The sequence below is a fragment of the Carcharhinus amblyrhynchos genome, chromosome 15, assembly GCF_965287045.1.
Source record: "Carcharhinus amblyrhynchos chromosome 15, sCarAmb.v2.hapA, whole genome shotgun sequence".
Classification (NCBI taxonomy): Eukaryota; Metazoa; Chordata; class Chondrichthyes; order Carcharhiniformes; family Carcharhinidae; genus Carcharhinus; species Carcharhinus amblyrhynchos.
Window position 1 is genome coordinate 17003488 of NC_137338.1, and position 12614 is coordinate 17016101.

At 43.0% G+C, this 12614-nt stretch overlaps 1 protein-coding gene across 5 annotated transcripts in view; it reads right to left on the bottom strand.

Annotated features, from left to right (window-relative positions):
• LOC145353107 (E3 ubiquitin-protein ligase DZIP3-like) overlaps positions 1 to 12614 on the bottom strand; it is a 162553-nt gene that overhangs the window by 70513 nt on the left and 79426 nt on the right. For 4 of the 5 annotated variants that reach the window (XM_080203474.1, XM_080203473.1, XM_080203472.1 and 1 more), the window contains exons 25-31: positions 9809 to 9896; positions 7294 to 7395; positions 7003 to 7140; positions 4690 to 4853; positions 4397 to 4517; positions 4185 to 4280; positions 3052 to 3144 (exon numbers count right to left, since the gene is read on the bottom strand). In XM_080203474.1, the coding sequence (XP_080059600.1) occupies positions 3052 to 3144; positions 4185 to 4280; positions 4397 to 4517; positions 4690 to 4853; positions 7003 to 7140; positions 7294 to 7395; positions 9809 to 9896 (802 nt within the window). The remainder of the gene's footprint in view (positions 1 to 3051; positions 3145 to 4184; positions 4281 to 4396; positions 4518 to 4689; positions 4854 to 7002; positions 7141 to 7293; positions 7396 to 9808; positions 9897 to 12614) is intronic. The other variant, XM_080203475.1, reaches the window with a different exon arrangement.

Consider the following 12614-nt stretch of genomic DNA (forward strand, 5'->3'; position numbering starts at 1 on the left):
ATTTCTCAACAATTTCAGGACATGGTGGCACAGTAGTTAGCACTGCTGCCTCACAGTGCCAGGGACCCAGGATCGATTCCTGGCTTGGGTCATTGTCTGTGCGGAGTCTGCACATTTTCCCCGTGTCTGCATGCGTTTCCTCCAGGTGCTCTGGTTTCCTCCCACAGTCAGAAAGACATGCAGGTGAGGTGCACTGGCTATGCTAAATTCTCCCTCAGTGTACCTGAACAGGCGCCAGATTTACACAGTAACTGCATTGCAGTGTTAATGGAAGACTACTTGTGACTAATAAATAAACTTTACAATATTTCTGATCAGTATGTTTCATGTCCAATGACAGAGCCATTTTAATATCAGTTGGGGGGTGGGGGGGGGGGGGGTCTGTACAGTTTTTAAAAACAATAGAAGAAATTGACAGTAAATTTTACAAGCATGGATAATGAAAAATTACTTGTATAGATTTATTGACTACATTTAGTCTTGTGATGAGGTAACAGAGAAGAAGGATAAAGGAAGTATAGTCAATGTTTAGCAAACTGTTTGATGTACACTGCACGTAACACATTGTGACAGACAATGTGAGCTAAATTGTACAACTTTAAAAATGGTGCAAGGACAGAGACCTAGAATGCTTGTACACAAATATTTGAAGGTAGCAGGACAGGTTAACAAAGCAATTAATAAAGAATAGAGTGGGTTTCATAAATAGATGTAGAATATTCGCCATTTTTAAAGGGAGTCCCAATCAGCACAAAAATTGAAAGACAGTGCCAGCCAGTGCCTACTTGACAGTGCAATCTGTGCTGGCGTGTCCCTCTCCCCCACCTATGGCCTATATTTACGTAGGTGTGCCTGGTGGGATCCCCTCAACTATTTCCTGTCTCCACAAACCTGCTGTGCACCTTGCCAACATCACATCAGCAAAGTTTCAATGTTCTGTGTGGGCTAGCGTGGAGACTGGACCCTTTAAACATATGTAAATACGTTTAAACCATCGGCAAGGGGCGGGGGGGGGGGGGAGAAAAAAAAATAATCAGGAAATAGGATCTTGCCAGCAAGAATCTGTCATCCGATTCTAGCAAGATTTTGTGCCCGTGTCACCGATCTCACTGATGGCAAACACAAGCACCAAATGGCCCCCATTATGTCTAATTTTGGGCATCACGCTTTCACAAGAACGAGAAGGTTTGTCAGGAATTTAACAGAATGGTTACACAGATGAGGGGGTTCCGTGAAGTGGACTGACTGGAGAGCTGTGGTTGTTTCTCTTCAGAGCAGAGAAGACAAAGGGGGAATTATTAGAAGCGTCATGAAGGATTTAGACAGAATAATTAGATAAATTGATTCTAATGTTTGAAGTGTTGATAACCAAAGGTCAGAGATGTAAGGTCATTGCCAAAAGAATCAGCAAGAAAAATTTTATGCACCAAGTTGGTAGGGTTTGGAAAGCACTGCTTGATAAAGTCCAATAGCAGCCTTCACAGGGGCACTGGATAAGGGAGGAAGAAAAATTACAGAAATACGTGGAAAGAGCGGGCTCTGGAACTGGACTGCTGAAAGAGTCGGCACAGACTTGATGGATCGAATGGCCTCCTTCTGACCTATGCTGCTCTGTGATCTTCCTGCGGTAGTGTTCTATAATTCTAAGCAAGAAGTACATAGTGCAGCAAAAACACCAAATTCTGCTACAAATTTAGTTAAAAGATCTAGTACAACTGGGAATAACTGGCAAAGCAGTCCAAAGATAAAATACTGAGCTTTGCATTATAGGTAAATTTGTAGGATATAAATTCACCCCACAATTATTTGTTCAGATTTCATGATATCTCTTAACAGAAAATAAGGGGGTGATTCTCCCACCCCAATGCACTAGTATTTTCAGCATGGCGGGCTGTAAGAATTGCGTGTAGGCTAATTCGCGGCGCTAGACATCCAACGCGGTTGGGAGCATGCTGGAAACCGACGGGAGCAGCAGGTAAGTGATTTTAATCTATGTTTCCTATAATTTAAATGTCATTATTGAACAAGGAGTCTCCTGGCTCACTGGCATCTCCCACCCTGGAGGAGCTCTCCACTTTCTTGGGGGGGGGAGAGAGAGAGAGAGAGAGAGAAAGAAGGTGGTGGTGGTGATGCTGGCCCGGGAATGCTCATGGGGCTGCGATTGGGCTTTTGGTGTGTGTGTGTGTGTGTGTGTGTGGCTGGATATGGGCAGCGCTGTGAGGTCTTGGGCTGGCCACTGCAGTCTGACAGTTTGGACCAATGGCACATGTGCACTGTTCCAGAACTATCAAATTCTGGTGTGAATAGGCCCCACCCCCCCCGAGCTTTTAATGATATTCACGATTTTGACCTCGTCATTGCACAGAGTGTGGGAGATTCTGGTCTAAACTCTCATGTAAAGAACAATCATGATTTACACTAGTTTCCCTGCAAATTCAGCCCTTGGATCTTTTTTGGGAGAATCACTCCCTAAGTTTTTCTCAGTAAGGAGCTGGTATGAAATAATCTGCAAATATAATATTATAATGCTTTCTTACTCTTACTGGCTGGTTCCAGATCGCAACAGGCAGATACTGAAGAACAGATATGTATTATAGATACGTATTCAATAAAGTTGTTATAGTCCCAGATGACCACAGACTGCTCTCCCCTTCGAGGAGAGTGAGCTGACTGGTGGTGATTTAACCCAAGGTTCACCACACCTGAAGCGAAAGGCACAGCTGGTTAGTGATGTCAAGTGATGGCAACAGTGCAGGTTCAATTCCCATAATGGCTGAGGCTATTCATGAAGGCCCATCTTCTCAACATTGCCCCTCGCTTGAGGTGGGGTGATCCTCAGGCTAAATCGCCATGAACAGCTCTCGCATCAAAGGGAGAGTAGTCTATGGTCATCTGTGACTATGGGGACTTTATGTATTCAGTCCACATTTTGCTCTCAAATGGATGTGTTCCTGTTAATAAATTTTCACTGTGATGGATCCTCTTTCTCTTTATTTGTTTTATATAGATTATAAAATTAAAGTTAACAAAGGTGTAATGTCATGATAATACCTGAGTGTGGAACTTGTGAGCACATGGTAAAACAAGCATCGACTCTGTAGAAAGTTCTTCATGGCAGATCACACAAGGGTCTTGCTCTTCAGTCTGTAACCCACAAGAATTATTTTGAGTTGCAACAGTTCTTATAGTTTCTCAGTGTACAAGCATTAGCAGCATTTAAAGCTCAAATCAAAATCTCGAGTGCACTGACACACATTTAGTCATTCAGTGAACTTCTCAATTGCTATGTTAATTATATATGTGCAGAAGATCCCTTTCACACGTAAATGACAAGGGCACAAGTATTTTCAAACTGAATGTACTCAAAGGGATATTTTGTGCCCAATGCCCACATGCAGTAATGAGTTTTGGATGCAATGTAGTCAACGCAGGGTCTCTTTCCACCTTGTCTGAATAATAACTACCATAATCCAAACCTAAAATGTGTAAGTGATTTCCCAAATAGTCACCTTGTGCGCTGAAGTTTCCTTGAGCCCTGAGAATGGCTACAAAGTTCAATTCAAAATAAGGTTCCTCAAAAGTGGCATCCTTCCACATTATATATATTAAAGCTGTGCTGTCTTCATACAGCTGAGAAAAGAAAGTCCCGATCACAGACTTTTTCAGGCCACTTTAGCTTACTGACATTCAGGCTGGCTTTGTTTATAATTGCTACTTTAACCTTCTTCCTCTCCAACCTAGTGAAGGGTGGGGGCCTGATCAAACATAACCTATCGATGGTCACTAAAGTGCAATGTTACTCCAGGATGGGATTCAACCCAAGTCCTCCTGGGACGAGAGCTTAATTCTCTACCGCTAACAACGATAGTTTCAAATAAACTGTTGATGATGCCTTTTAAGAAATGAATGCAGCCGTCAAAACGAACAACAAATTCTCCAAGCCACCCTGGGGTTAAAATTCCAAATCATAACATGCTGGGAATGCACATCACAGAATCGTGCTGTAGCCTTTGATTTTATTTTATCGATTACTTTGTAAAGATGAGAGATCTCAGGTTGGAAATGCGGGATTCCATTCAAAGAACACAGGATCAGAATTAATTTTTTAAAAACTGTATAAACTATTTGTCTCTAAATTTTACTCGCAGTACGTTCCAGTACGTTACGTATCAAGTTTAAATTACCAGTGCCCTGGCTCCTTCCCAAGACTGAAATCCCTGTTGCCGAGATGCACCCCAAACAGATTGCTGAGAAGGTTTACTTTGACTATTGTTGCTGCTCTGGAAGTCAAAAAGGAAAATATTAATTGCTGTGGGAATTAGTTCCTTTATAAAGCAATGAAACTACTAATTGCCTACTCCCAGTTTTTGCAGAAGCAGTAATTGCTCAAGTTTACCTCCGAGAGTTTGGATTCCACTAATTGTGCTACTTTATTAACAATCTCATCATAGGACAATCCTGAAAGGGATCCACCATTTGACAGCCTTACTGCTTTCAGGAAGTCAGTTAATGAGCCTCTAGAATGGAAACAGAAATAGCATTTTCATTTTAATACAACTTGGGATATAAGACAAATGTTCCAATTGTTACCATCAAATAAGTTTGCCAGAGAAGCAAAGTTGTACAGAAGGAAATGAACTGCATTGGACGCAATTCTGTGAACAAAGAATTTGAGCCACGGATATCAACCTGGTAAACTGTGGATAGGATGCTGACAGTTTCTCCATAATTCTCTCAAAGCTGTTCTTCCCACGGATTCCGACTGGTGTCACCACTGCCCCTGCTGCTCCTCTGTCAGCTTTCATAGACTGCTGGGGTGTAGTTTGCTCAGATACCTGGACAGACACTCGAAGCTATGGATTAATGCATAGTAACTTTGAAATCACGAGAGAAATAATCTATACACAACTTAAACCTCAACAAAAGATTTACCCAAAAAAACTAGCAGAAAGCAAAAAGGAAAGTTGTGCTTTTTTTCCCTCCCTATTTAAGTACATTGCTTCATAAATGTTAAAACATACAGGTGAAACAGATAATATTTTTGTTGCGGCAAACTTCAAATCACTATCTCACAGCAAAGCATTCACAACCTCAAGTTAAAGTCAGAAGCAACTGACTTACACCCAATATTAGGAGAGCACAGCTCCCTCTCAAAATCTTTTTTTATTGGTTCTACAGATGGATTCCTCTCAATAATCACAGGATACATTTGCAGAAGGGAAAAATGCCAATAGAACCACCACCTGTCTCAGGCACAGTAAGAAAAGCAAGACAGCTATTGCATGTGCTCAGCCTAAACATTGCCCCCTGTTCTTCACAGTCATGACTGCTGACAAAATACCCCAATTCTGAAGCATACAGCACTAACAGATAGCAACATGCAGGGTGGGAGGGTGAGCTGTGAGGAGAATGCAGGAATGCTTCAGTGTGATTTGGACAAGTTGATTGAGTGGGGAAATGAATGGCAGGTGGAGTACAATGTGGATGAATATGAGGTTATCCATTTTGGTAGGCAGGTTATTTTATGAAAGGCTATGGATTGAGAGAGGAGAATGTGCAACAAAACCTGGTGTCCCTGTACATCAGCTGCTGAAAGTAAGCATGCAGGTCCAGCAGGCTGTAAAGGAGGCAAATGGGATAGTGACCTTCATAGTGAGATGATTCAAGTACAGGAGCTGGAATATCCTGCTGCAGTTATACAGTACCTTGGTGAGACCGCACCTGGAATATTGTGTGCAGTTTTGATCTCCCAGGGACTCGGGTTCAATTCCGGCCTTGGGTCACTGTCTATGTGGAGTTTGCATGTTCTCACCACATTTGCATGGGTTTCTGCGGGGTATTCTGATTTCCTTCTACAGTCCAAAGATGTGCTGGTTAGGTGGATTGACCACGCTAAATTTCCACTTAGTGTCTCAAGATATGTAGGTTAGGTAGATTAACCACAGGAAATGTGTGGAGTTACGGGAATAGGGCAGGGGAGAATGTCTTGGTAAGATGCTCTGTCAGAGATTCAGTGCAGACACAATGGGCTAAATGGCCTCTTCTGTACTGTTGGGATACTATGATTCTACGAAAGTGGGAACAGATTACGGAGTTGGATGATTGATCACGATCATATTGAATGGCTGAGCAGGCCTGAAGGGCCAAATGGCCTACTCCTGTTCCTATTTTTATGTAGCAGAAAGCACATCAGAATATCAATCGCAATTAATTCAATAAACACTCGTGCAATACAATGTGAAGGGGGAGATGATGATGTAATGGTAATGTCACTGGGTTAGTAATCCAGAGTCGAGTACTCTGGAGAATTGAGTTCAAATCCCATAAAGGCAGCTGGTAGAATTTAAATTCAATTAATTAAATCTTGAGTCAAAAGCTAGTCTCGATAATGGAGACCATGAAAACTTTCATCCATTGCACTAAAAACCCATCTGGTTCATTAATGCGCTTTAGAGAAGGAAATTTGCCATCTTATCCAGTCTGGCCTACATGCGACTCCAGACAGCAATGGGGGTGGCATAGTTCTTAGCACTGCTGCCTCACAGCATCAGGGAACTGGGTTCAATTCCCGCCTCAGGTCACTGTCTGTGTGGAGTTAGCAAATTCTCCCTGTGGGTTTCCTCCCACAATCCAAAGGTGTGCGGGTTAGGTTGATTGACCATGATAAATTGACCCAAGCGTTGGGGGACTAGCATGGTAAATAAGTGGGGTTACAGGAATACAGCCTGGGTGGGATTGTAGTCGGTGCAGACTCGATGGGCCGAATGGCCTCCTTTTGCACTGTAGGGATTCTATGACTCAATGTGGCTGAGTCTTAAAATATCCTTTGAAATGGCCTAGCAAGCCACTCATTCAACGGCAATTAGGAATGAGGAATAAATCCTGGCCAAGCCAATGGTATAAACATCCCATGAAAGAATTTTAAAAAATTAAATTGACTCAGCTTAATCCAGAAGTCAATGGTCTTCATCATTTGGTCTAATATGACTTATTAGTTCCTACCTGTTCATGCACAGCTGCAGAAACATCTGCCTGCTCCTTGACATTAGTGGATCTTTCACTGGTAGACTTTGGCTGTCCAAATCCAGTCTGTACATTGTTTGCTTTTGCCTGTAAATGCTGTTCCAGAAAATGTTTCATCTATAAATGAAAGGAGCAAAACACAAACTACTTTTTAAGGTTTTAAGCAAGCTTTGATTGCAGACCTTTCACAGGAATAGAAAATTATTAGAGCAAAACGAATCCAGACAGAAAATTCAATGTTGTAAAGAAATTATTGTAGAAGAAACTTACAACAGCGTCAGGATGTGGAGGTGGCGGTGGGATCTTTACCTTTGGAAGACTACTCAGTTTAGTTCCACTCTTCAACAAACTTATCTGTTCGTCAAATTGATTCTAAGAAGAAGTGTCCAAATTATTACAAATTAAATCAATTGATACCAGCACAGAAAGCCTTGTGAATGAACTAGGTTTTTATTACGATATACGCTCGCAAAATGTCATTATAAAGTCATCTGAAATACATTTTCTTCCTAATTTCCCTCTTCTCTCAAATAATTTACTTTTACCGAGGTACTGTTCTAAAGTCACAAGCGGCTCTTTGACTAACTCTTTGCAACTATTGCCTTTGTTTAAGTGCAATATTAGATAGTGAATGTTGGCAGACAATTCAATCATTACTACAAACTCGAACTCCATCCTGCACTCATGTAATAAACACATGTACAATTCAGAGAAATAAATACATAAATTAATTCATACTGTTCCTTTAATCTGGCACAAGTCAGGAGTGTGATGGAATACTCCCCACTTGCCTGGATGGGTGCAGCTCCAATAACACTCAAGAAGCTCGACACCCTCCAGGAGAAAGCAGCCCACTTCGACAGGCACCACATCTACCAACATTCAATCTCTCTACCATCGATGCTCAATAGTAGCAGTGTGTACTATCTACAAGATGCACTCGGCAATTCATCAAAGATCCTTAGACAGCACCTTCCAAGCCCACAACCACTTTCAATTAAAACGACAAGGGCAGCAGATAAATGGGAACACCACCACCTGCAAGTTTCCCCTTCAAGCCACTCACCAATTCTGACTTGGAAATATATCGGCGTCCCTTTGCAGTCGCTAGGTCAAAATCCTGGAATTCCCTCCCTAATGTCATTGTGGGTCAACCCACAGAATATGGACTGCAGCGATTCAAGAAGGCAGCTCACCACCACCCTCTCAAGGGCAACTAGGGATGGGCAATAAATGCTGGCCAACCAGCGATGCCCATGTCCCATAAATGAATTTTAAAAAATTTCCTAAGGCACTTCACAAAGATCAACCAGACAATAATGGATATTGAACCAAAAGAGATATCAAAACGGGCAATTAAATGATTTGGTCAAAGGAAAATGATCTTGAGGAGGAAAGAGAAGCAGAGAAACAAAGCAACAAAGAAGATCCAGATGGTTGAAGACATATTGCCAGCATTGAGCTGAAGGAAGGGAAGAAAGAAAGGAAGGTACTGAAGTGCTGAGAGGATGTTTCCCCTCATGGGAGAGTCTAGGTCCAGAGGGCATAGTCTCAGAATAAAGTCCAATGTAGGACTAAGATGAGAAGGACTTTCTTCTTTCGGGGGGCTGGGAGTCTTTTGGAATTACTTGCTTCAGAGAGCTGTAGAGTCAGTGTCCATGTGTATACTTAATGATGAGTTAAATAGCTTTTTGATCAGGAAGGGAATCGAGGGTTATGGAGAAAGGACAGGAAAGTGGATCTAAGGAATGTCAGATCAGCCATGATCCTGTTGAATGGCAGAGGTCATGATGTGGATGTGCCGGTGTTGGACTGGGGTAAACACAGTAAAAAGTCTGACAACACCAGGTTTTAGTCCAACCGATTTATTGAACTTAGCATGGCCAATTCACCTAACCTGCACATCTTTGGACTGTGGGAGGAAACCGGAATACCCAGAGGAAACCCATGCAGATACGGGGAGAACGTGCAAACTCCACACAGACTGTGATCCAAGGCGGGAATCAAACCCGGGTCTTTGGTGCCGTGAGGCAGCAAAGCTAACCACTTGTGTTTCGTACACAAGTACTCCGAAGTCCCTTTGTGTTACAGCTTTCTGCAATTTTTCTCCATTTAAATAAACTCTGTTCTTCTGTTCTCCCTTCCAAAACAAACATTTTCCCACATTGTGCTCCACTTGCCAACTGTTTGCCCACTTACATAACCTATCAATATCTCTTTGTAAACTGTCTGTATCGTGCTCACAACTTGTCTTTCCAACTATTATTGTGTCACAAATCTGGCTACAGTATATTTGCTTCCTTCCTTCAAGTCATTAACACGTATTGTAAAGAGTTACGGTTCAGGAGGGGCCGATTGCAGTGCTGGGGGTTAGGCCAGGGTGAAGGTGGGGGGTGGTGGAAGGAAGGGCACCCCAACTCTGAAAGGACCTTCAAAGAGTGAGGTGCCCCCAAACTCCCTGCCCGCCAGAGGTGAGGAAAAATTTAATTGTCACTTTCCCACCCTATGCACACCCTCCATCCTAAACATTAAGGGCCTTTAGGTGAATGGGTGGCGTTCCACCCGAGGCCTCGCTCACTCAGACATGAGATTGCACTTGAGTTTGGGTGGATGGGTTCGCACCCATTCAATTTTAGCCCGCGCGCCCTGCCCCCATTCCCCCATTGAAAACCCACATTTGAGGAGAGTGCAAAAAATGTGTCCCAAGATGAGTAATCAGACAAAAACTGACACTGATCCGATATTAACATTTTAGCATTAACTGTCGTGGGGAAAAAAAACTCACCTTTGTAAAATCAATCTTGTTTCGTATATCAGCTACAATTGCCTGCCAGCCATCAACTGTTGCACGTACATGAGCAGATTCAGGATTCCTGACAGCCAAAAGTACAACAGTTTTCATTAGATTTCAACAACTATTGCATCTTAGCGAAGCCAAAATAGGTTTTCTGGAAAATGACACAGTACTTCCTCCTTTCATCATCTGGATTTGGTGAAGGGGACTGTTTATAAAACATTTCTGTTCAAGGAAGGGAGAAAGTTTCAAACCAGCTCAGCATATTACATGCAACCTTAGATTTGTCGTGACTAAGCTTCTGGAGGCAATAAATTGGGATAAAAGTTATTACCAACCCAGAAAAACAGCCAGTATGAATTTGTTAAATGAAAGTTGTATAAACAATAATAACAATGAATTATTGCTGTGTATTATCGCTATGGATTTTTAAAAGTTAAAATTTATTTATTAATTACAAGTAAGGCTTACATTAACATTGCAATGAAGTTACTGTGAAATTCTGTGAAAGGAATCTGATAAGATATCATGGAAGAGAATTGTTGGTAACAATCAGGCTGAGCTATTAAAAGAAAAGTTGATTTGTGGGCAGAAATTGGTTGAAGGACAGAAAGCAGAAAGAACCGGTTAATAAATACTGTTCAAGCTGTAGTAACATAATCTGTATTATTCCTCAGAGGTTAGGTGCATTGGCCTGAATAGGTGCTGGACTGCGGCGAGTAGGGGAATTTCACAGTAACTTCAGTGCAGTGATAACGTAAGCTTTACTTGTGACTAATAAATAAACTTTAGGTCACTGCTAGAACCTCACTCCCTCTCTCGCAGGAGAGCATGATTAACTGCAAACAAAAAGGACCACCAACAAATCCAGATGGACATAAAGGGGTTGGTAGATCAAGACAGATGTCCGATTAAATTTAATGGGCAAGATACGTGAAATAAAGGGGACGATTCTCTGGCCTCACAAGCCCTTTTGGGATTCTCTCTGCCCCTAACCGACAACGTATTCTGGTTCATAGCCAGTGAAGACATGAATCTCCATTTGGATATGCAATTCCAGATGTTAACTGGATTCACCCTGCTCCTGATATTCAGTGCCCGCCAGCACAATATGAAGCACAACTGGGTATCAGCCAAAAAATTGGAATTCCTGGTGGGCTCAAGGCACTCGGGATTCAGCTGATCTCCACTGGCAGCCCCGATCATTTTTCCATCAAAAATGGGAGGGAACCTTACACGAACACCTTCGTATCTATGTCATTAGCAGGACTGGCCTGAGATGCAGCGGAAGTCACCCTGGGTATAGTTTGGTATTACTATTAAAAAGCAGAGACTTCGCTGCCCCTACATGATTCATCCTTATCCCACAGGGTGACCATAATACCCTTGGAAATTTCCTGTCAGATGAATGATCTTGATGGAAACTCAGGTTTGACTCAGTGCCAGTGTCACTCAGTGCAGCACACTTCCCCCAGAGGTTCACTCCAGAAGTACTTCATAGGGACGCGAAAGGGGTTTGATAAAGGAGAGCATGATGCAAGATGGGGGAACAAGGGGCAAAGGCCTCATCATGTAAACTGGATGGTGCAGACAACAGTTGCTGCAATGCATGGCTGCATGGGGAGGGGGAATACTGAGGGTTGGTCATCCCCCAGTTGCTGCAACACCTAGGATGAAGGGGGACGTTAGACTGAAAAGATGGATAACATTATGACCTATCTCCCTCTCACTCTTCCATGCCTCACAGACTGAGGATGGATTTTAGGTTGTGAGGGTGCCAAGGCCAGTCCAGGTAGGTGGACACAGAAGATCAGGCAGCTGTTGCTGTGGCTCAGGTGCTGACTGTCCATCAAGCTGAGGAGTGGGCAAGAAGACCGCGACACCCAGACCCTGGGTCTACAGGAGGTGCTGGCATTTTGAGGAGCTGCTGGAAGACTGCGCCTGGAAAGGGAGACAGTGCGGCACTTCTGCCAGCTTTGTGATCATCTGGCACCAAGAGGAGGAGGAGGAGGACGACACTAGCTCCTGGTGGCTGTAAATGTTACCATCACCCTCAACCTCTATGTCACTGGACCTACCCAGGGCTCAAGCGGGAACCTATGTGGGATCTCACATCCATCCATGCACAGGTACATCTGCTAGATCATGGATGCCCGGGTAGCAGATTACAGTAGCTTCAACCTGGACTAGGCCCATCGGAATGCCCAGGCTCCAGGAATCAGTGCCATCGTTGCAATGCCCTATGTCCAGAGGCAATCAATAGCACACATTTCACCCTACGAGCACCATCCTGACTGGGAATGCCCTTGTTCAACAGGAAGGAGTTCCACTTCCAAAACATGCAGATGGCCACCAGCTGAACATTATGCACTTCTCCGCTCATTATCTTGGCATCCTACATGAGTAGGCCATTCGGCCCTTTGAGCTTGCTCTGCCATTTATCTTGATCACAGCTGATCATTGAATTCAATATCCCTCGATCCCGTTAGCCTCAAGGGTTATATCTAATTTCTTCTTGAAATCAGACAACGTTTTGGCCTCAACTACATTCTGTGGTAGTGAATTCTACACATTCACCACCCTCTGGGTGAAGAAATTTCTCCTCACCCCTGTTCTAAAAGATTTACCCCCTTTCCTCAAACTATGACCCCTAGTTCCGGACTCCTCCGCCATCGGGAACATTCTTTCTGAATCTACTCTATCTAACTGTGTTAGAATTTTATAAGTTTCTTTGAGATCACCTCTCATTCTTTTTTTCTAAGTGATGGTGCATGAAAGTAGAGAGGCAGGAAAGAAG